The sequence below is a fragment of the Gambusia affinis genome, linkage group LG17 (genome assembly GCF_019740435.1).
Source record: "Gambusia affinis linkage group LG17, SWU_Gaff_1.0, whole genome shotgun sequence".
Classification (NCBI taxonomy): domain Eukaryota; kingdom Metazoa; phylum Chordata; class Actinopteri; order Cyprinodontiformes; family Poeciliidae; genus Gambusia; species Gambusia affinis.
In genome coordinates this window covers 3,774,496-3,798,344 of record NC_057884.1, presented here as the reverse complement: position 1 = coordinate 3,798,344, position 23,849 = coordinate 3,774,496, and the positions used below count along the sequence as shown (strand labels likewise).

The window sequence follows — 23,849 nt, the reverse complement described above, 5'->3', positions numbered from 1 at the left end:
TTCATATTTCTTTCATCTTATTGTGTAATTTCTTAATATTGATTGATCAATATTGGGTAGCCTTTTTATCAATTTTTTTTATCTTTTACTCGAACATTTTCTTGGATGGCTACTTTTTATTTTACTCAAATAAAAATATGTTGAAGTACTCTTACTTGAGTACAACTTTTGTTGTGGTTTTATGCCAGAACCAAAAATATTAAGTAGTATTACTTTCGTAAAACAAACAGAAGGAGACCATGTCGGCTGAAATCCTCTGTAAGCAGGCGAGGACTAACGGAGGATGCTAGAGGTTTGGCGAGAGATGCGCGCATGCGCACCAGCTCCTCTCCTCTCCTCTCCGCTGCCTCTCCTTTGACTGGCCGCCAGTGACCTCCCAGTCTCCGCAGCATTTCACAAAGTGGACTGGGCGACAAGGCGAAGACGACACGGGGGAGAAATGGCTGGGATTTTCGGGAAGATATTTGTGGGCATTTACGTGGAAATAAAGCGAAGCGACGGTACGTGGCCGGCCCAGCAGCGCGCGCACACGCCGCTCCATCCGGCTGGTCCGGAGGAGAGGAGCGAGCAGCACCGACGGCTCCTTTGCTAGCTAACGCGAGCTGGTCACATGAACACTTTCTCCGGGTTGTAGCGCTATAAAGCTGCGCGGTGTGAGGCGGAAAAGCCTGTAAACACACGGCTGTTCCGCTCCTCCGCCCCGGACTGTCGCATGTTAGTCATGCAGTCTGAAGCCGGTAGGCCTGCGGGGCAGCAGACCGACGGCCGGCCGGGCGGGCGGGTCCGTCCACCTGCGTGGCTGTCCGGCTGTGAATGGGATGAACACCTGCCCAGCTGCTTCTGCGTCAAGGCATTAAAGCCTCCGTTGTGTGACGGGGTGTATTCATCCACCTCTCTGCACTGCAGCATCCCGCTGTGGCCTTTGAATGCTGGGCTGAAGGATGGCTGCATGGGCCTCTCCCCTCTCACTTCATTATACCTTATTAAAAGAAGAAGAAAAAAAAAAAGCAGAAACAGCTGATCCCTGCTGGGTTTGGCCTCACTACTGTCTCCCTTATGATGATTTTAGCTTAAAGCAGCTGATTAGCTTGAGCAGCAAATTAATTGACTGACAGGGAAAAGTCACATCAGCCACACCCATTGGCTTCATGATGGTTTTTATAATAACATTACATCCTGAAATACTTTGATTTAGCTTATTTTTGTTAATCAAAAACAACAAAAAGAAAAGCTTGTAAAAAAAAAAAAAACTGAACATGGGACTTGGGGGGCTCGTTTAGTTTGGATTTGACTTTAAAGATCCAGCAGCATCTGCAGTCATGCATCAGGATTTACCTGTGTCTGCATCCTGACCGCAGGGCGAATACACCAGGCCATGGTCACGTCTTTACACGAAGACAATGAGAGCGTGACGGTGGAGTGGATCGAGAACGGGGACACCAAAGGGAAGGAGGTACACCTGCTGCTGCTCTGAGTTGTGTTTTTATTTATCATGATCTGAAACACACTGCCGTCAGGGCGCTTAAAATCCCTGAAAATGCGTTAATTTCAGTTTGCTGTTTTCAAGGTTTGGAATGTGATTTCCATATAAAAAAAAAAATCCTTGAAAGTGCTTTATATGCAAACTGCACAGTTTTGTAATAGAGTGTAATATAACATTTGGTTAAAAGCCTAAAATTGGAAAACATTTGAAGTTGAGACCAGATATTTTCACACAAGCACTTTTGTCTCTTCCTGTCTGAAGTTAAATCAGAATAAACTTTTCTTGTTTTAGGTCAGTCAGAATTCCCAAAATTATTTCTATTTGCTAAACGCCACAAAACTTAGTGAGAAAATCTTTTAGAGATTTGTTTGTCTCTATTTCAAAAACATTGTGTTTTAACACAGTTAGCTCGGATTCTTCCGATGTGATGAATATTTATTATCCTTAATGACTCAATGGCTTATTGATCTGTGTAAATGAAATAAGGGTTTCTTGTATTTTTTTTATGTTAAACAGCGTTATTGAAATTATTACTGAAACAGAAAGAGCAGCTTTTGGAAATAATGAAAACAAACACATCATGGGTGAAAATGCACCTTCTAAACTTGACAGTATCAAATATTATGTGCCACAGTGGATCGTAAATGTTCTGGGTTGGAGCTGCTTCCATTCCCAACACCAAACTGGTTGTAATTGTACCATTCTGGTTTTATTTCAGCTCTCACACAGATAAACAGCTTGTGGTCGTCTTGTCTTCCTCAGATCGACCTGGAGAGCATCTTCGCTTTGAATCCGGATGTCGTTCCTGATGAAGAAATACCTCAGAGTCCCGAGGCTCCTCTTCCTCCGTCGAGCATCACTAAAGCCAGCAAAGTCCCCAAGGTCTGCTCTTCACTTAACAACAGACTCTTATCAAGTAGAAATGTCCAGGTTTTAGGTCAATGTGTGGAATTTCCAAAAAAATCCTGCAACTATTTAACACGATTTGTGACCTAGATTTATGTTTTTTTTAAACTAAGAAAAGATTCATTTTCTCAAAGTTTAAACTTGATGACAGAATGACAGAAGCGTACGACTCCATGGGTGTGTTTTGTTCAGCATGTGTGCTTCTTTTCTTATCGAACGTTTGACTTTTGTTCCATTTTTAGACCCGACGGATCACAGCGATACCTAAACCTGAAAATGCTCCACGGGAGAACAGAGGTGTGTTTGACCTGCTATCCATTTTGAATACGCCCACTGCTGTTAGTTAAAGAAATACTGACACCCTGCTGTTACTGGACACTTTCTGGTGAAGTTAGAGAAAAATGTCTGTTTATGGAAGATGGAGAAATTCGAAATTTGAAACCCTGATGTAGGGTTTTGTAAATAGCCGAGCTTCGGGTTAAATCGTAAATGTCTGTGATGAAATATTTTTGTGAACATGTGAGTTAGTTTATTTCAGAACTTTGCAAAAAATCTGTAGAAGTTGTGCTTACGTTACAAATGTGCGCAAATCTTTGCAAAAAAAAAAAGAAGAAATCTGCTTCTGTTGGGGAAAAAAAACAACCCACAATTTTGTTATTGCATTTTATGTTTCCATTAAATAAGAAAAAAAATTTAAATCACATGTGAATAAGTCATTAAAAAACATGGCGTGCTATCGTCTTCTTCGTAGTAGTGACATCCTGTTGACTCAGGAGTCGATAAAAAAAGCGTTTCCATGGCAGCTTTGCAGTTTTACCTGTCAGTTACGACCTGTAGCTGACGGGTTGCATTAGCTGTTCGTGCTAATGTGTGCTATGTTCTCTGATCAGGAAAAAAGGAGGTATTTGTCTAATTTCTAATAATTGTTGATCAGGTATAAAATCTTTTAATTCCAGTCACTCTGGTTGGATTGTTGTATGTAAATTTATTTGATCCAAATGATTTAAATGCTTGAATATCTCAGATTGTTGCTCTGTAGAATCGTATTAAAGTTAGCTGAAGGTGCTCTCCACGTGGCACAGTCTTAATAGCATTTATGGAGTAAAGTGGTGAACATGTTTAAATTATAGATTAGTTTTGTTAGAATTTACGGTGAGAAAGCATGACTGATCTAGAACATTCTCCTAGAAATAAAATTTTTTTGTCCAAGTTGTGTGGATTTTATGGATTTCTCTTTATAGCTTGAAGTCAGGCGATTCATAATCGATTCGTCACAATTAGTCTGATAAATCGATAATCGATTTAGCCCTAACTAGAAAATGCTGATCTCAGAATTTGAAGTTCAACTTTTTTGTCATTTTTGGTTCTTTTCCAACCTGTGACGACGACCGACGCCCTGCTCCGCTCCGCTCTGCAGCTGCAGCCGTGGGAACGACCCGGGCCCGTCCCAGCCAGCACAGCCAGGCTGCAGAACCCCCCCCGCCCTCCATCACCCCCCAGCCTTCAGTGAAGGAGACTCTGATGCAGCAGCAGAACGGTAACGCGCTCGGCTCCGTTTTGGTTCCGAGTGGTGCGTCCACGCCTCTTTTGTTGTGTTCTGATGCGGTCCCATCCAGTGATGTCATGCTCCCAGTCCCAGACAGCTGGGCTTCGTCTAGTCAAAGCCTCTTTCACTGCCGGTGGAGTCATACTGCAGCGCTTGTTTCAGTTCCTGCTGGGGCTGTTTGGACGACTAACATGTGGATGCAAAAAGAAACTCATCAAGATGCAGTTCTTGCAACTTTTTAATAATTGCACATCTTGTTAAATCCTGCAACTAAAGGAAAATGTTGAAGTTTAATTTGTTTCTTTTAACTGTTGTATGATTTTTGTCTAGTTGTTGAGTCATTTAAATGTGACACAAGCTGCTCGTCATCTCTCAATACTATTGAAGTATTGAGAGATGAGCCTCAGATGTGTGTCCTGGGCTTTTTTCTATGCTAAATTTCCAGAAATCCTTTTTTCCTGTTTTATAAATTAGTTGTAGACAAAAGTTACATTTTGAGTGCATCTTTTTTCTTCTTGGGCTGCATTATATGTAAATCAAATGTTCATAAACCAACATGTACATATAAAGACTCCTAGAAACCACAAAGAGACAATAGAAAATGACGACAGTTATTTTATTTTTTCATTATTTTGACAACTATTTTGACGATTAACCAGTTATTCTGATGATTAGTCCATTAATCAGATAATTAAATTGGCACATTTTGCAGATTTCTCATTTAACCACTTCAGCTTTTTTTTTTATCCAACATTAGAAATTCATTCAAAGATTAAATTAAACAATAATTCAATTCCTTTTTAAAATAAGAAACATTTTATCACCTGCTTTAGATTATTCTGGATCATTTGTAGCAAAGGATGCATCTGCAGCAAAAACATTTGTCTGACATCAACACGTGAAAAGCTTTGCCCTTTCTGCTTGACTTATTAATAGGGCTGTCCTGGTGATTATTTGTTGATTAATCAATTAATAATTAGATAACAAAAGGTGCTTAATAGGAGAGTTTTTACACACATAGGCATTTTTAATCTTAATTTCAAACTATGTATATTTTCTGTGCAGTTTTGGCTTCGTTACAGCTCTGAGTATGTTACTCTTTGAGAAAATTGCCTTATTTTTAGTCTGTATACCTCAGTTAGTGTTTAATCATTATTTATTTACACAGCATTGTTGAAAATGAGAATTTGTTCTCCATCACTTTACCTGGATTACGTGAAATGGACTCTTTCGAGCTGCACGTTGTGTTATAATGTGATTCTGTCATCAAAATCATAGCTGGCGTTTTGCTTTGATTCCTTCATGTATGTTTGAGGAATCCCTTAATCTCCCATGGCAACCATTCAGCTGTGCAAAACGCGTGGAGGGGACGGAGCACCGCCTTCAAGGACAAAGCTCCTCCCCCACTCTGCTCCTTCAGACTAGCCAGCAGCAATTAGCAAACACCTGGTTGAACTGTACATCTGATGAGCTCATTATAGGAGCTACTTCTCAGTGCAGTTCTGGTAAAAACGTTTTTAAAGGGTTAATAGAGTAGCCATGTTGTGATGACTTCCTGGAAACAGCAGGAGCTTCTTAAAGGGACAGAGGCCCAATTGTTTATAAATTATATTTTTATAACAACATACGGTGCTATTAGCAAACGCCTGGTTCAACCAGGCTCTCTGGTTGAACCAGGTTCTCTTTGTAAGCAGACTTACAATGTGCTATAATAATTGCACATGTGCCTGGAATGTACATAATACTGCCCTTTAAATGAAGATAAAATAAAATAATAAAGGTTAAATAAAATGAAATTCATGGATTTGTCGTTTCCAGCTCGAAGGAAATCCAACTGTGTGAAGGAAGTGGAGAAACTGCAGGAGCAACGAGAGAAGAGACGTCTGCAGCAGCAAGAGCTCAGAGAGAAGAGGGCGCAGGTGAGGACAGAACACACACTCACACACACACACACGCACGCACATTCACTCACCTGTTGTCGATTGTAGAGATGTGCAGCAAAGAGGAAGGTTGTTTGTGAAGGAAGCATTCTTTTTGTTTTACTGGTTTAAACAAATCCATTCCTTGTTTTCAGTCTGCTCATAAAGAGAACTGTTGTCTTCTAGACACAGAATCAGGACTGATAAAACAAGTGGACTGTTTTAAATAAAATCTACTTAAAGTGAAAAACAAATCAGAGTCCACCAGTCCTGACATTCAAAAACCATTGCAAAGTTAAAATCTTATGGCAGTAAGACGTGCTGATTTCTCTGTTGTTGTTTTGTCTCCTTTCTGTCTCACTGCAGGAGGTCGATGTCAATCTACCCAACTATGAGATCATGTGCATGATCAGAGACTTCAGGGCCAGCCTGGACTACAGACCTTTAACCTCCAATGATGCTGTGAGTCAAACGCCACACAGGTTAGCCAGGGAAAGCAGGAGATGCTGCAGATATGGAGGCAGAGGATGAACAGAGGAAACGAGGCGGTGGAGAAGTTCTAAAGGACAAAATAGATTCAAGAATGAAAATGATTTCAGGGAACAATAGATGAGGAAGAGGAGGAGATAAACAGAGGGAATTAAATAGAGGATGACTTTTCTGTTTCAGATTGAGGAGCACAGGATCTGTGTGTGTGTTCGCGCTCGTCCCCTAAATAAAAAAGGTAAGATGAGCGTGTTCAGACCGTTTTATCCTCATAACCAACTGATTGTTATGGTGTCTGAGTTCATAGTTAAAACCTTGTGCTGGGGCTCAGCTTCAGACCAACAGTCAAGCTCACACATGATTTCACTAGCGACAGGAAGCAGATGTTGTTGCCATGGATACAGCATTCTGTAGAGCGTGAGTGGAAATACAAGCTCTTGATAAATGACAGTTTGTAATGAAATACATTCTCCTAGGTGATAGTCATAACGGCATTCACATGGCCTGCTGTGAGATTCACTCATAATCACGAGCAAAAATGTTGCAGCTTATGAATCACAATATTGAAAATAAAACATTAGCACATATTGCTTTTATTTAAAAAAGAAAAACAACAATAATCCCTACCACTGCTACAACATTATACCTATTGTTTCAGTTCTAATTGATGTTGTAAATGTGACATTTATTATTAACGCAAAAATGTATGTGTGTAATTGAAACGCTTGCTGCATCGAAGCATGTGCTCCCTCCTCAGAGTTATCAGTGAAGGATCTGGATGTGATCACCATTCCCAGTAAGGACGTGGTGATGGTCCACGAGCCGAAGCAGAAAGTGGACCTGACCCGCTTCCTGGAGAACCAGACGTTCCGATTCGACTTCGCCTTCGACAAGAGTTCCACCAATGAAATGGTTTACAGGTGCGTCAGAGTTTTTCTTTTTTTTCATAGCCAGGTATCCATCAGACAGTTCCTGCAGGTGACTGTTTTTTGGGGGGAGTTTTGCGATCGATATCGATGATTTTGTGACGCTGCTTTAGGAATACTTGCATGGATGAATTTTGTGATATTTGTTTCAAGCTAAAGCCATTCCAACATCTACATGAAGAAAAAATAACAAGCAGACAGATTGAACACTTGAACATTTTTATTCTTGAAAGAGCTTCAATAGGTCAAAGTAGGCAGCAGTCTAGAAGAAGTTAGAAATATTGCCACCTGCTGGTGGGAGTTAGTCTGTTAAAGTCAATATTTTTGACAATTCTTTGTGGAAAAAAATGTAATAAATTCACAATTATGGATTAGCTTGAATAAACAATATTAATATATTTATTTTCACAATTATGATATTAGGAAAAACTGGAGGGACAACTTGACAATTTCAGATTTCTAAGTTTGAAAGGTTTTTGACTTGCAAAAATGCAGCTGTGCATGAAAAGAGTAAACCTTCCTGACTACAGCAGATGTTTCAGTATGTTTGAAGGCTTTCTATAATTTGTCTGACTTGATTTTAAGCAAATTATGATATTTTACATTCCTTGGCAATATTTAAATAATAGCTGTTAGAACAAGCGTGGTGCGTTCGCTGGCCAGAAAAACGTCAGATTTCTGAGATTAGCCAATCACTGGAATATTTTCCAATTCGGGTCGACAGAGAAGTTCTCGGTACATCTCAAGTTTGTATTTGTTTTGCTGCTAACTTGTTCTTCCCTGCTGCAGGTTTACGGCCCAGCCGCTGGTAGAGACCATTTTTGACAGAGGGATGGCCACCTGCTTCGCCTACGGACAAACAGGAAGTGGAAAAACACACGTGAGGGCTTTCATGCGAAACCTGAAATAACGGCATTATTTTAGTCATTGATTAATCTATCGATTATTCCAACGACTGATCAATAATTCTGGTGATTAATCGATTAATTATTGTGAGGATGAATCAGATAGAAAAAGTTGGCACATTCTGTCAATTTCTAATTTAAGCATTTTTCCTACAGTGATAGAAATACAGTAAAAGAGAACAGATTCACAGACAGGATTTTTTTGTATCTTAAATGCAAAATCAAAATTTTTTTTTGCAGTTTTGGTTCACAACTTAATCACTGCTCTGAGTGAGTGTGTTCTTCCAGCAAATAGCCTTTTTTTAAAGCCTATATGATAAATTTTACGATTACTCAACGACTAACCTAGTTGACGATTATCTGATCCATCACGGTTGATCCGATTAATCATTTCAGCCCCATTCACAACATTTTTCCTCTCGTGTTTTTCATTCCTGTTGGACTGTGTGTGATTTCAGACAATGGGAGGAGACTTTTCTGGGAAGAACCAGGACTGCTCAAAGGGCATCTACGCTCTGTCGGGTCAGTTTCGCCTGTTTCACTGCTGCGTTAAACTTTTCTCCGAATTAACTGGCTTTTATTTTTCATTCTCACCGCAGCCAGAGACGTTTTCCTCATGTTGAAGAAACCCGTTTATAAGAAGTTGGATCTGCAAGTTTTTGCCACATTTTTTGAGATTTACAGCGGAAAGGTTAGCGTCTCAACAACCAAAGGGCTGATTGAACCCAGAACAGAGGAGCGGCTTAATCACACAGTAACTTTGCATGCGTTGAAAGGTGTTCGACCTGCTAAACCGCAAAGCCAAGCTGCGGGTCCTGGAGGACGGGAAGCAGCAGGTGCAGGTGGTCGGGCTGCAGGAGAGGGAGGTGAAATGCACCGAGGACGTCCTCAAGCTCATCGAAATGGGAAACAGCTGCAGGTGAACGCCAGAGGAGTTTAACTCTGAGCCAAATGTTGCAGTTTAGAAAATATCTGACTGAGAGTTTGGATTTCCAGGACTTCGGGTCAGACCTCAGCGAACGCTCACTCCTCTCGGAGCCACGCCGTGTTCCAGATCATCCTGCGGCGGCGGGGGAAGATGCACGGGAAGTTCTCGCTCATTGACCTGGCGGGGAACGAGAGAGGAGCGGACACGTCCAGCGCCGACCGGCAGACCCGACTGGAAGGAGCCGAGATCAACAAGAGCCTGCTGGCGCTGAAGGTCAGTGAGCCGCGGCTCCAGACGCCGCTGGCTAACCCCATTAGCTCTAAAAGAGCCAGAGTAGACCGGCTTCATTTGTGTCGCTGACATGCTGGTATTCAGGTTCCTCTGAGGACATTTAGTGGAAATGCTGCAACATCACCTGCAATGTCTATAATAAATAGAAACATTTTTAATTACATTAGCATTGGGTTTATTTCTCTGGGGAGGACAGAGACAGTCCTCCCCAGAGAATATGGAAAATGATATTTTTAGCAAGGAACAGAGCTTCAGCTTGAGAGCAATGGTTTTTTATTATTATTTTATTTGCTTCATATGTTACACAGTAGATCATTCACCCATCAGATTGGTGCAGAGTGCTGTTGCACCCATTTGGCTTTCATGGAACTTTGAAAATATTCTTTAGAAATGCGGATGCTGACTTCAGCATCGGGGACGTCTGTGCTGCTGCTACATGTTTAGCACTGAGATGCTACATTAGGCCTGAATAGCTTCACTGAGAGGCTAACTCCACTTTAGCACAACTTGAACACGATAATAGTGTTTTCCTCCGTCCAATCAGATTGCTTTTTGAAGCATAAATTAACCCCCAATGAGCCAGGATTTGTTGCTTATGCATCAGATTTACAGGGTTACCAGAAATGGGCTAATACAAAGAAATAAAAAAAATAAAAAAAGCAATGAATTGTGTTACATGTTTATAACATGTAATTAATTAACAACATGAATGCGTAAAAATAAATCTAAGCTAATGTGGACTTTAAAAAGAGACAATATGTAACCTGGAGCAGAAAGTCACCAGCGTGTCATGCTTACTTGACTCTCTTTCAGTCTATATAGCTACACGCTAAATCATTTTGAGTGAATTTGCCTTTCCTGGTCTCCTGCTGCAGGAATGCATCCGCGCCCTTGGCAGAAACAAACCTCACACTCCCTTCAGGGCCAGCAAGCTGACCCAAGTCCTCAGAGACTCCTTCATCGGAGAAAATTCAAGAACATGCATGGTGAGGCATCAGGAGCAAAGGACACTGCGCTCGCTGCTGTAAACAAGCACAGCAACATCATGATTCTCTGTCTCCAGATAGCAACCATTTCTCCTGGGATGGCCTCCTGTGAAAACACACTAAATACTCTGAGATATGCCAACAGGTAAAGTGAGTTTCTTGTGATTAAAGGACATTCAGCTCAAATGTTTTGATCTGTTTGATGACAAGATTTTTAGGAAGCTACGTCTCATAGCAGAGGTGGGTGGAGCCAAAAATTAGACTTGAGTAAAAGTAGCGCTAGTTCATATTTTTACTCACGTAAAAGTGAAACGTAGCTGGAAAATGACTCAAGTAAGAATGAAAAAATATTTGAGTGACTGATCAAAACATCAGTTTTTGCATTTTGAAAAATTACATCAATAGACAGATCAGAATATAAAGTTATGTGGAAATTTCAGTGCATCAAAAACCAAAATGAAAATGATTTATGTAATTGCAAAATAATAAAAAATCAGGCAAACCAAACACTTTTCCAAATCAATTTTTGTCAATATAAAACTTAATGTAGTTTAAGTTATTTTGGACAATTAAAAATACATATTAAGGATATTAAGAAAAATATCCTTAACCTTCAGTGAATGAAGAGGCAAAATCCCAATGGGCTTATATGAAGCAGAAAAAAAATACAAGTATCCAATCATTCATCAGCTGAACACAAATTCAAAAAATACAACAATGTTGAAAAAATAAAAACACACCAACAGAGTATTAATGAAAATGAAAAGAAAATATGTACAAATGAAAACTAATGAAAGCTTTACCAAAAACTGCAGGTGTGTGTCTAGTGAATTATTGGTTTAAAAAAATGTTTGATTAAATTTTACTCAAGTAAAAGTAGAGCGTAGAAAAAGTAATTTTTTTTTTCAAAAAGTTACTCATGTAAATATAGTTTCTATCCAACTATTTCACACATTCACAACCAGCCACTGTCCGTTCGTCTGTCCACGGCCTCAAATATTGAACATCTGCTGTCAACATGGCTGCTCTGTTTATTATCTAATGCAACTGTTTGAGGCTGTGAACACACTAAATATGTCTGACCTGCACATGATCCTCCTCTCACCTCTGCCTCTTCTGTCTGCAGGGTGAAGGAGTTTGGCATCAGTCCATCAGACATTCCCTTCTCTCAGAGCGGAGGCGGCCGCTCGGAGCTCTCTCCCACTTATGAGTACGATCGCTGCACCCACGTCATGCAAAACTTTCCTCCCAAAGAAACGTTCATCTGTCATCTCTCTCCAAGGGAAGCAGGGCAGACGTGATGCCTTCATGACCACACATCTGAACAGGCTGCTGCTGTTATTTAAGAAATCAACTCAAAGTGGCAATAAAACTGGATCATGAGGAGAGATTCAGCCCCGCTGTGATATCTAATAGTTTCTATGGCTGTTGCCTTGGAGACAAATGTCCTAAACAAAGCCATTTACAAACTGTTAGTTGTTTCGCTTTTCACTCATTCTAATCAGATTTTATATTTTCCTTCCAATTTTAAACAGTAAAAGGGACCAAAACTACTCAGAAATGATGTGTTTAATGACCGTTAGCTGAATGTGGTTCAAAGCTGTCCAAAATGTTGAAATGTCAGTGATTTACCAAATCGCCTTGACAACGTGTTCTTGCTCCTTCTGGCCTTTTTGTCAAGCTTTAATGTTTTGTGTTTTTCATTTAGAGACATTTTCTTGTGAAAGAAGACGCTTTCATTAACACTAAAGTAACAACAAGATCCTGATAGTGAAACATGGCGGCGATAGAGCTGGCTGGAAATGGACCGCGGAGCTAAATCTGAAAAGTGCGGAGCGATTTTCTGTTTAGCTATCTCAGTCGAATCGTTGCAGATCAGTTACAGTTACTGGGACGCTTCTTTTGGGTCTCTTAATCCAAAGGAATGGAAAAAGCATATTTTTAAAATCTGTTTTAAACTTGCATTATGTTATTTTGTGCATCGTTTACTAAAGGGATTTATTTCAAGACCTCGCCTTCTAACCTGTGCCTTGAAGCCCCTCCTCTTCCTCCTGACGCCTCTGTAAGCTGTGATCTGTTGTCAGGATGAAGCAGCTGACGGTGGACCCTGCAGCATCTCTGGACTGCCACCAGGAGGGGCACATCACCCAGCTGGAGGTCCTGGAGGCCCAGTGGGGGGTCGGCAGCTCCCCACAGAGAGACGACCTCAAGCTGCTCTGCGAACAGAATGTAAGCAATACGTCGCAAACCACAGAAGAAGAAGAAACCAAGAAAGTGGAGACAGCAGTTAAGAGTAAAAGTCTTTGGATCTGAAGCATGAGGAAAATAGCGCAGATCACCACAAGTAGATTCACGTTCCGACTTTTAATCACTTCAGATTACACACTGCAAAAAATATATATATAATAATTATCCCATCAAACTGTGGTGGCCAGAATTTTACAGTACAAATAAAATTCTGTCAAACACGTATAACTTTAATTATAACAAACATGGAGACATTTATAACATGGAGATTAAAGTCTATGTGATCAAACACTCGATGCATCTGGAAAGTATTCATAGTGCTTCATGTTATGTTTTGTTCATTTCTTTCCTCTTTCCTGGAAAAAGTTTTGTAAGATTTTTATGAATTTATTACATTTATTTAAATTAGATTTTATAATGAGGGTCCATCTGAAAATATAGTTTAAGTTTGTGAGGTAGAATTTATAATCCTAATCCTTTTCGAGCACGTTAAGATTATTGTGGTACAAAAATGTGTGTTTTGCTTCCCTCGTTCATGTGTGTGATTTTATACTTCTATCACGTTAGAAATAAAATACAACAAAAATACAAAAGCAAGAAATTAGAGCAACGAAGCTAAAAATCGAGCTGTTTCCAGATGTTTCTGCGACTTATAAGGGTTTTTCTTTATAAAATATAAAAAATTGTTTTTGTCACTTTTGGACACGTCAGCACTCAGAGGTGCATTTGAAAAATGCTTGAATTTCCATTTGGTGTTTTCAAGGTCTGGGAAGTGCTTGATTTCTGGGTAAAGTCCTTGAAAGTGCCGGATATTCAAACTGCAGAGTTTTGTAATGAAATTCAAAAACATTATTTACAGTTGAAACCAGATATTTTTATACACCGAATAGAAAGACACACACTTTCTTTTCTCACAGTCTGAAGTTAAATGAATGACCAAAATGATTTTATGCGAGACAGAAAGGTCTCCGTGTTTTCTGTTTGTCTTTAGGAGGAAGAGGTTTCTCCACAGCTCTTCACCTTCCATGAAGTCGTGTCTCAGCTGGTGGAGATGGAGGAACAGGTGCTGGAGGACCACCGGGCCGTGTTCCAGGTACAGCAGTGCAGGCGCGCAGAGTTTTGGTGTTTTTCTGTGGGGGAAAAAAATAGAGGGTAAATGTTAGGATTTTCATGTAATTACTGAGTCTTACCTGTAGATGTCAGCAGAGCTTCACAGTGCAGTTTGCTGTTACCAGGAGTCGATCCGCTGGCTGGAAGACGAGAAGGTTCTTCTAGAGATGACGGAGGAGGTGGACTACGACGTGGAGTCTTACGCAACCCAACTGGAGCAAATCCTGGACCAGAAGATTGACATTCTGACCGAGCTGAGGGGTAAATCGCAACGTTAGCGATCTTATTAAACCCAGTTTACCCCACGCTAAACTAGAGACTCTCCGGCCGAGATTAATATCTGCATCAGTGATAATGTGCCCAATCCGTAGGGGTAGATCTATTTGATCTATTTCTATGCTTTGTCTTCTGAGCGAGTTTAAATAGTTGAACATTTTCTAGGAAATAGATTCATCTTGGAAAGATTTGAGTGAAAAAAAATTGAAATATCTCAGCTTGAAAAGTTGAAAATGTTCAGCTTTTGAAACTTGAAGATTGTTTGACTTGAAACTCAAATTTCAACGTTTTTTTTTCGAAAAGATTTCTGAGATTAATCTCAAAATTTCAGATTAGTTTTTTTTTTTTTTGGCACATTTTCGACTTTTCAAACTCTGCAATTTTTTTGGCTGTTTTTTTTCTAGAAATTTTCTGAGATTAATTTCTCTGTAGGTCGTACTAAGCTGCCATAAATAAAACATTAATGAATTTGTATATAAATTGAAAAAATGATTTCTGGATTTCTAGCAGCCCAAGATAAATAAAGTCTACATTTTGGATAGTAATGAAGCCAAAAATTAACAACACCTGATAATGTTGGCAACAAATAACTTTCTATACAGTTTCCATAAATGTTTTCATTCTAACTCTCTGTGGGATTTTTTTTACCCATTTTAAACTGTGTAACTCTTAAAATTCATGATTTTATTCCTTTTTTCAGATAAAGTCAAGTCTTTCCGCTGTGCTCTCCAAGAAGAAGAACAAGCTAGCAAACAGATAACCCCCAAGAGGCCTCGAGCGCTCTGAAGCAGCCATGATGAGATCGCTGTACAAACAGGAGCTGACAAACTGAGAAACATTTTGACCCCTCTGCTGGTCATGCATTTATTCCCCCTCATTCATCCGTCCTGTTAAACCAAAGAGCAGACGTGCTCTTCCATCCCCACCGTTCAGTGTTTCAGCAAGGTTTGTATGGAAGGCTGATTTGGAATTGATGCAAACGCTTTCCAGTGTCACCTGTTTATTTAGCGCCACTTCCTGTTTAACGTCTGGTTGTCAAACAGTAAAACACATCAAAGCGTTTATTATTCACCTGGTGATGCTGAGCAACGGTTAATTAGTAACTCCGCCCTCTCGTGTTGATATCCAATGAAGATGTCTGAACAATCACAGACGCATAAAGACAATTACAAAACCAGCCTTCTGTCACCTATAGAGGGCGGTGGTGGAAGGACATGTAAGAAGCAAAATCAGACATTACTAGCCAAGCCCTGCTGCTCCATGTTGGTTCTGACTCTGGGGACACAAAGTAACTCTTGTGGTGACATTAGTCCTCTAATCCTGGAAATGTTCTTCATCTGATAGAAGGCTGACTTTGTAACTGTCTTTATGTGACTCTGCAGTTCAGATCCATCACTACATCAGCTGTAATAGATGGAGCTGTGTGCTGACTCTTGATGCTTCCTCCTTAGGTCCAAAAATAATTATTTCAGTTTGGTTTCGGTTCAGGTGAAGAAATTTATGACGCATCCATTCATTGATTTGTTCTATGCCACAGTGGTTAAATGAGTTCATAATGACCTAGTAGAGCTGTGTACCATCTGCATAGCTATGGTAATTAATTGTGTTACTAAATTCTGATGTTGCAGGGGCATGTAGATGTTAAATGGAAGGTCACATGTGCTGCCCAACGTGACTTCTGTCCACTCTGACCAAATGTTATCTACAGAAGTCCCTCGCTAGTCTGTAAGTTAATTATGATGAATTTCTGCTTACAGCTAATTTCATAGACATTTAAGATTAGAATATTACATCAGAACAACAAATTTAAAAAGGGTGCTTAAAAGCTGCTTAAAATAGCCTCATTGAATCACATAATCTTATTTATTATGACTATATAAAGGAAACTGTAAGCTAGCTGTATGTAGAAATTAATATGGCACAAATAAATTTTCTGTTTGCTGTAAAACTATTGTAGATCAGTGCTCGACTTAAAAGGTCTGATTTAGCTCCAGGGGGCGGATTACAAATTAATCGCCATTTGGTGTTTGTTTAGTCTTTAGTGTCACTGGCTGGCTGCGATACACTTTTTGAACGCAAGGTGGCGCCTATTGAATGTTGTTTATCATTTATAAACGGCAGGTTTCCCTCTTTATCCCGGTTATTTGGCGATCCTGTGATGCCGGAAAGCGGGCTAATTAATTCCAATTCGGCCCTCCATAGTTTTGTGTGCATACGTCACAAGTGCTACGTTCAAGAACAATTAAATGTGGATACGTTTTTTCTTTTGAGAGAATTTTTTATATGGTCAATCATAGCTTATCTTTACTACTATTTCTGTCAAGCTGTTGTTTTTGGCCAATTTTATAAACTGCGTTTTGTCATTTTGTGCAATAGCCTATGTGGAGGATTTCCTTCCTGCTCTTCCCTTCATCTCATCTCGGGGCAAAACACTGACGTGGTGTGGAAAATGAACCCACTGTGTTTGTGACGACACGGTGTGTGAAAAGGTTTGACTGAGACTAAACTGTCAAACCTTAACTAAGCTGAAGGGGGCGCTGTGATAAAGACGCTACCTGCAGGACATTTCTGAAAACAAGTTTTTCTTTTGCCAAAATAATAATAAAAAAAGACTTCTTCTTGTTTATAGTATGTGTCCTTTTTTTTTTTTTTTTTTTTGCTGTACGTAAATGACTTTTAATGTTGGGGGCTAATAAACTCTTAGCTGGTCAAGTTGTTCCCATCTAAGGCAAAATGAACATGAACAGATTTTCTTGCTAAAAGAATAATTATATTTGCTTTAAAAAATGCTGGAGAAATCTTTGAACAGGTTTATGAAAGCAAACAAACTCTTGGTTAGCGTTTCCGGTTTGAACAGCAGGAGAAGTTTTATTCACAAGCCCAAACTGCTCCTTGATGGCTAAATAAAGCACATTTTAACTCTTTCACACACAACAAATCTGAGTGGAAGCACAAAATATTGTATAAATGTCAATTTCATCCAAAAGCGACACAGTTTGTTTTTTTCCCCCATATCTATATTTTATTGAGGAATGGAGAAATGTTGAACAACATAATTGCTGTATTATCAATAATAATATTGTTATTAAGTGGTTCCAATTTGACAGAGGACATGCAGCAGATTGTTAAACAGTTTTCTATGGGTTTCCATGCGCGTACTTGTGACTGTGGTTATAAGTCAAAGGTTTTCTGTAAAACACTCCAGGTTGAAAAACTGTTTCATGAAATCCTATAAAATACTGAAGATGCAGCACAGGCCAACAGCAGGTTTGAATACAAAGAGGTTTAGAGGTGTGTGCAGGTGGTGTGTCCAGTTCGTCCAGTAGCTTGTGTGGTGGTAAACTTTGACCTCTGGTGGAACCAGAACAAGAACGATGCACAGGAAAAAATCAGAAACCTTCCGGGCTCGGCTGCCTTAAAGAGAGCCAAAAAAAAGCTACATATTTCAAATATTTTTTTACCTGAAATTTTCAGAACATCATGACCCTTGATTAAAATAAATAACTCTCAGCCACTGAGGTTCTATATGTACATCTTTACAGTTTTTACACAAACACATCCATTATGAACGAACACTCTGATCCGGCTCAGCAGCCAAGGGGGAATTATTTGGTTTGGGTCCAGAAATCTGAAATGTGTGGCAGAACAAACGTTCATCATCAGTCCGGTTTAATGAAATGTAGAGGTAAACAGAGGGGAAGCTGTAGATCTGTGGAACGGAGCTACATTAGGCATGGGTCAGTATGAGCTTCTCACAGCATGAAAGGTTTCAGTTATTTATACGATTGCACTGATTTGACAATTTGGGCCGATGCCGACTGTAATATTGCTGATAATTAACATTTACCAATTTTATATATATTATAAATGTATTTAACTACCCTTTTGACACCTTGAAAAAAAGAACAAGCACACTGCTGACTTTATCACTACTTCTTAACAATCCTGCATCACTTGGCCAAACAAATACAAATGACCAACATGTTCCCGTCCTCCCCAAGATAGCAATAAACATCGGTTGTCAATATCGGGCCAGTTTTATTTATCGGACCAATATGGTAAAATGCTATTAATATCGGCTGATATTAATAGTTTCAGCTAATACTGATTGGGCCGATACCGATATGCTAAAAAAAAAAAAGAAAAAAGACTAATATCGGCCAGTACCGATGGTGCGTCCTGAAAATGTTTGGATTCTTTTTTTATTTGAAACTTTGCTGCACTGTGACATCGATAAACGGCCCGTGCCTAATCCACATCATTGAGAAGCTCATGTAGTTTTCTGATTTATTCTTTTACAAATCTTACTGGCGGATGTCTTGACAGAACAAGAGGTCTAAAATTACTGCACTGTCGCTGAGATTATCGTATATCTGCCTGAGAATTATATCAACTAACAATTAAATGTGTCAATGAATGGTCACTGTTTGACTTACAAATATAAAGTACGAGTTAGAGTACTTTTTTTTTCCAATTAAGTTTTAGAACTTAATTGGACAATATTTATTTCAAATATTTTCAAATAGTTTGCAAGAAAATGCCACCAATTGTAATAAAGATAGTTTTAGTTATATATTGTGTCATCTTTTTCTATTCTTTTGTGCTCATGTACACATTCGGCTGAAATTGCATATCCATATACACTCTAGAATGACAATGCAGAAGTTAAAGTTTGTAAAACAGATTTCAACAATTGTATTTTGTGTGACAATTCAATCCTGGGAAAGAAAATGGTTCAGTTAAATGATTGCAAGCCCTAAATTCATCATGTGGGTATGTAAACTTCTGGACTTTGAAAGCATTATGGGAAATGTAGTCCCGAGGACCGGAAAAGATTAACGACATGAATACCCTAAAGATGCCGTCTGATTTTGGTTGCACTGAGCCGTATTTTAAAATTCTTGGTCTGAATCTTCCCGTTTTCAGTTTGGCACTTTCATTATACTGACATCGTTTTCCTTTCTTCCCAAAAACACACGCAGTAAGCTTCTCACCCCGGCAGAAATCAATGGGGGATTTTCACTACAGAGGTGTCAAAAACAGTGACATAAACAACAACTATTACATACTCTCTTGTAACCTAGTGCAAAAAGTAACAATGAGGTTAAATAGTTGATTCACTACAGTATTAAGAGAATGATTTTGGCTTTTGTCGTTTGATGAAGACATCGTTGGTCATACAGAGTGGAAACAGACAGAGCTTCCAAAAACGTCCACAAGCTGGAAGGAAGGACTGTTTAGTCGGCTAATCCAATTCAATCCAGATTATATGAATTGAACTGAAATACAGTCAGGTGCTCATTTTTAAACACCTGCGTCTTGAATGCACTTCCAGTCTAAGCGAGGGTGAAAAGAAAATATTTTAAAGGGTCATTACCCGTAGCACTCCAAAACAGTGAAACAGCAGCTGATACATTAAATTATGAAATATTGAAAAGACTGAAACAAGTTGTTAAAAATCTATGGCTACATCTGGCTAATAAAATTGTTAAGTAATTGAATACTCTTAATCATGCATGGGTTCATCAAAAAGAAATAGCAAGCCAACAGGATGATAGCATTTTTGCTAACATTAACTATTTTGCTAATTTTGACTTAAAAACTAAAGCTACCTACCTTACTTAATGGATTAAGTCAATGTTATCAAACATGCTAGCATAGGTCAACATGATTATAATAACATTTAATAAGATTACATTTTTACCCAATTTCTACTTAAAAACCAAAGTTAACTTACTGAATGACAAAGTTAAATTTACACTACATCCTAGTGTAAGCCAACATGATACTAATAGCATTGAAGCAAACATTAGCTTTTTAGCTCATTTTGATTTACTGAGAGCATTAAGCTAACGTTAGCAACATGACGGTGTTACCTAACATGTTGGCTATCATTGCCGACATGTATTTCTGCATATTGAACAGAGTAAGCTACTGTAGATCAACTTGCTAGTGCTAGCCCTCTTTAATAATGTAGCATTTCAGCACACTTTCATTTAAAAGCTAAACCAAATAGACTGAATGTTGTGAGTTAACGTTAGTTAACATGTTGGTGATAGCCCACTTGCTATCGAGAGCATTTTAGCTAGCATTAGCAGTTCGGCTAATTTTAGCTTTTACATAGGATTTTTCATTCTGAATGGAGCGTTACTCCATGTCAACATAATAGTTGTAGCTTACACGCTATCATAAATATTTTAGCTGGCTGTTACTTTTTAGCTTAAATAATGTTGTTTGCAAACTAAATGTGCAACTCAATATTGCGAAACATATTTAGTAAACCATAACCTGTAGTATATTAGCTAAAATCATAGTTACATACAACTCTGACTGCACTATGAGCTTTATAGAGTTCATACATTAGTTTTATAAGCAGTGTTCTGTAACTGTATCTGAAACTTTTAGCTGAATGGTTTTTTTTTTTTGCTTTGACTAAAGTTTTCACTCATTTTCAACAAATTCTTTCTATATTTTTGCAGACTGTCTTGCTGTTTTTTTCTGCTGCTTCTGCTAATTTCTTACAGTTGTGCAAGTTTTCTGCACTGGACTACAAATGCTTCTGCAGTTTTCACCAAAAACATTCTGCTTGCAGCAGTCGCGCTGCAATTTCGCAGGAAACACAAATGTTCCCAGTTTTAAAATTTGACTCACTACTGAGGCATTTCTCCTCCATCACTTAAAATGGAAGCACATGTTGTGCTCAGGACATTTGTAACTTTTAAAGGAAGATGAACGTCGGTGCCAAACGGAGCTGATTTTAGTCTCCATTCAGGCACCTGACTAGAGCCTTCCTTTAACTCATCGTCCGTTTCATCCACTCTGGCTTCCTTGATCAGGCATGACATGTCTTCTTTTCCAAAGTCCATTTTGCATGAAAATCTACAGTTTAGTAGAAGAAAAGCAGCAAAACCCATAATACGTCGTCCTGGGCGAAGGAGAGGTACAAGGCATGCTCTCCCAACCTCTACATTCACCCCTGAACGCACCACGAAACATTCAGGCTGAAACATTTCCACGCATTCTTCGGCCATTTTGAAAAACTGCGTGAAATTCCTGCTTCACACGTCGGTGTCCTCAATCAGCAACACAGAGTCCATAATGTGGAAACACAAAAAGAGCACAAAGCTTGGAAAGGCCTTCTGACTCCCAGCTGCAGATCGCCGCCAGCAGGTGGGTCCGAGGTATTGCAAGCAGATGGTTATATAAAGGGATAGTTGCTGTGGACTGTACAGAGTTCAATTGGTGCTTTAATGCCGCATGCCCTGTTTTTCTGCGTCCTGTTCTCGCTGTAGTCAGTGTCCTGTGGGATTTTAAGGCCTTGAGTGGCCAAGAAGCCACGCTGAAAGGAAAAGGGCGGAACAAAAACTACAGCTCTCCTGTAACGTATACTGAACAAAAAACAAAACTAAGGATGACAAACAATCCTGATGTGGAAATTGGACTAGATACGATGCAGTCCATTAACCAAAACTCCAAATTAAACTTTTTTTCTTCTAGTGTGTAGAAAAGCAGAAAGTTTTGGTTTGATTTTTGATGTATTTTATCTCAGAAGTCAGAACTGGATCTGATTTTAATCATGCTCCAAAAAGTGGATTTGCTAATTGTTGCTAACTGGATACGCTAACTGTGTTAGCAATACAAGTTTTACAAGTTTTCTTTCCAATCTTCCCTAGCAACGGCTAGACATTACCAAATGAAATACGATAAATGCAGCCATAAATATTCAATGATAGCTTTTTTTCACTTCAGACAAAATTTAGCTGCAAACTACATCTGGTTAGCCAACTTAATTTATAGTTTGCTAACTCTTTCTGAAGTAATTTGACACTAAATATTTAGCTTCCTAAGTATGTAATTAGCATGTTGAAGCTAAATATTTAGCTAAATATGTAGCCTCGTCTTGCTAATTAAACATTTAATGATTTTTTTTCACTAAATGTTTAAGAAGAATCTTCCAGTGGAACTATTCATCCATCCATTTTCTGTTCACCCTTTGTCCCTAATGGGGTCAGGAGGGTTGCTGGTTCCTCTCCAGCTGCGTCCTGGGCGAGAGGCGGGTTCACCCTGGACAGGTCACCAGTCTGTCGCAGGGCAACACAGAGACATACAGGACACACAACCATTCACACACACACTCACACCTAGGGAGAATTTAGAGAGACCAATTAACCTGACAGTCATGTTTTTGGACTGTGGGAGGAAACCGGAGAACCCGGAGAGAACCCACGCATGCACAGGGAGAACATGCAAACTCCATGCAGAAAGACCCCGGGCCGGGAATCGAACCCAGGACCTTCTTGCTGCAAGGCAACAGCTCTACCAACTGCATCACTGTGCAGCCCCCAGTGGAACTAGTATTTTTATTTATATGCAAAAGTTATTGACTTATAACAAGCTTATTTACCTTGTTAAATGTTAGATTTAAGTTATTTAGTCTTATTTCAAGTGTACTAAGATACTTAATTGGTAAGATTGAGTGTTTTTGCAGTGATTAGGAAACAAACAGGCTCCAACAGGATAAACTATATGTGACATTTAGCATATTTATGACTATACTTTTAAGACGCAGAATTAAAAACAATGTTTCTAGAGCATGGTACAGATACCCTAGAGATAAAACTTTTATTTCCTTCTATAGTTGGGAATATAAAGGACAATAAAGTTTTGTTCCTCTTCACGTACAAAATAAACCAAAACTATCTGCTTTTGTGTTTTTATTTGAACCTTATTACGATTTATCTGGGTGATTTTGCCTCTTGATGCCGTGGGGGCGTTGTCGTCCGACACGGTGGGTCAGACGGTGAGGAGAAAAGCCAGACAGACACCTCTTGGCCTCAGACTTGTGTTCGATTGAGGATGAAACGGTCCTGAGCTCATGAGCGTGAATGCTGGGACAGAGAGTCCTTCAGAGAGGAGGCGGTCCCGTTAAACGAGATTAATTTAAGGCTTGTAATATTTCATTTTCTTTTTACATGAGGCATCCTATAAAAATCTGACGGTAAGAGGATCATGCTACAGAACGTTTTGATCTACGACCCGGCCGTCCGTCTTCGTCCCGTCCAGAGATCACGGAGCGTCTTTGGCTCCCTGCGTAAACTTCACTTGGGGCCCTCCTTGTTGCCGCGGCCCCAGCAACCCGCCGCTATGCTCATGCTCCTCTGGGTTGTGGCGGCGAACGAGCGCTCGCGCTCTCCTTCGCACTGGCTCAGGGTGCGCTCGGTCCGTACCGACTGGCTGCCGGAGCCGGAGCCCCCTGGCTGCTGGGAGGAGATGGTGCGGAAGATGTGGTTGCGCTTGCGGAGGAAATCCCCTCCGGCCGGCCCCAGGGCGAAGCTGCCCTTCCTCAGGACCACGCAGGTGGAGGTGGACTTGGCCGGCCGAGACCTTTGGTTGTACTCGAGCTGGGACAGGTGGGACGCGTAGCCGTCTGGGATGAACTGCAGGAGAGGTCAGACGGTCAAGTTTATGAACGAATGGTTCACCATAACAGTAGGGTTTTAAAAAAATTAACATGAGAAAACACTGAAATACAAACTCAGAGATGAGAAGTTTTCCTCCTGGATTATTAAAGAGTTTTAGGATTTATTAGCATTTTTTCCCCTCAAGATTCAGGATCCATCAGCTTTTATATCAGTCTCTGCATCCAGAACCAGAACCAAACTCCCAGAAAGCTGAAAAACTGCTGAAACACTGACGTCCTTTTAATCCAGGCTAAAACACCCATTTGCTCATAATAACTGGAACATTGATTAATTGTCACATTTTAGCACTTTGAAGTGTCTTGTTGCTGCTGATTCAACTCTGGAAGGATTTCTGAATGCTTATCAAATAAAGCTGTTT

General features: G+C 39.7%; 2 protein-coding genes across 8 annotated transcripts in view; one reads left to right on the top strand and one right to left on the bottom strand.

Moving 5' to 3' along the window:
• Window positions 1-288: 288 nt before the first annotated feature.
• On the top strand, window positions 289-16,630 carry LOC122819737 (kinesin-like protein KIF2A). Its single transcript, XM_044096717.1, has 21 exons — window positions 289-500; window positions 1,359-1,453; window positions 2,246-2,365; window positions 2,632-2,686; window positions 3,807-3,926; window positions 5,754-5,854; window positions 6,221-6,316; window positions 6,524-6,578; window positions 7,098-7,260; window positions 8,056-8,146; window positions 8,630-8,693; window positions 8,771-8,862; window positions 8,948-9,090; window positions 9,168-9,372; window positions 10,266-10,376; window positions 10,454-10,521; window positions 11,503-11,586; window positions 12,461-12,605; window positions 13,615-13,716; window positions 13,859-13,994; window positions 14,710-16,630. The coding sequence occupies exons 1-21, from the start codon at window positions 440-442 to the stop codon at window positions 14,793-14,795; spliced, it is 2,193 nt and encodes a 730-aa protein (XP_043952652.1). The 5' UTR covers window positions 289-439; the 3' UTR covers window positions 14,796-16,630.
• Window positions 16,631-19,331: 2,701 nt separating this feature from the next.
• The window catches only part of LOC122819735 (membrane-associated phosphatidylinositol transfer protein 2-like), a 65,183-nt gene continuing 60,665 nt past the window's right edge, over window positions 19,332-23,849 (bottom strand). For all 7 annotated transcript variants that reach the window (XM_044096716.1, XM_044096710.1, XM_044096714.1 and 4 more), the window contains one exon: window positions 19,332-23,446. In XM_044096716.1, coding sequence (XP_043952651.1) covers window positions 23,108-23,446 — 339 coding nt within the window. In that variant the 3' untranslated portion in view covers window positions 19,332-23,107. The remainder of the gene's footprint in view (window positions 23,447-23,849) is intronic.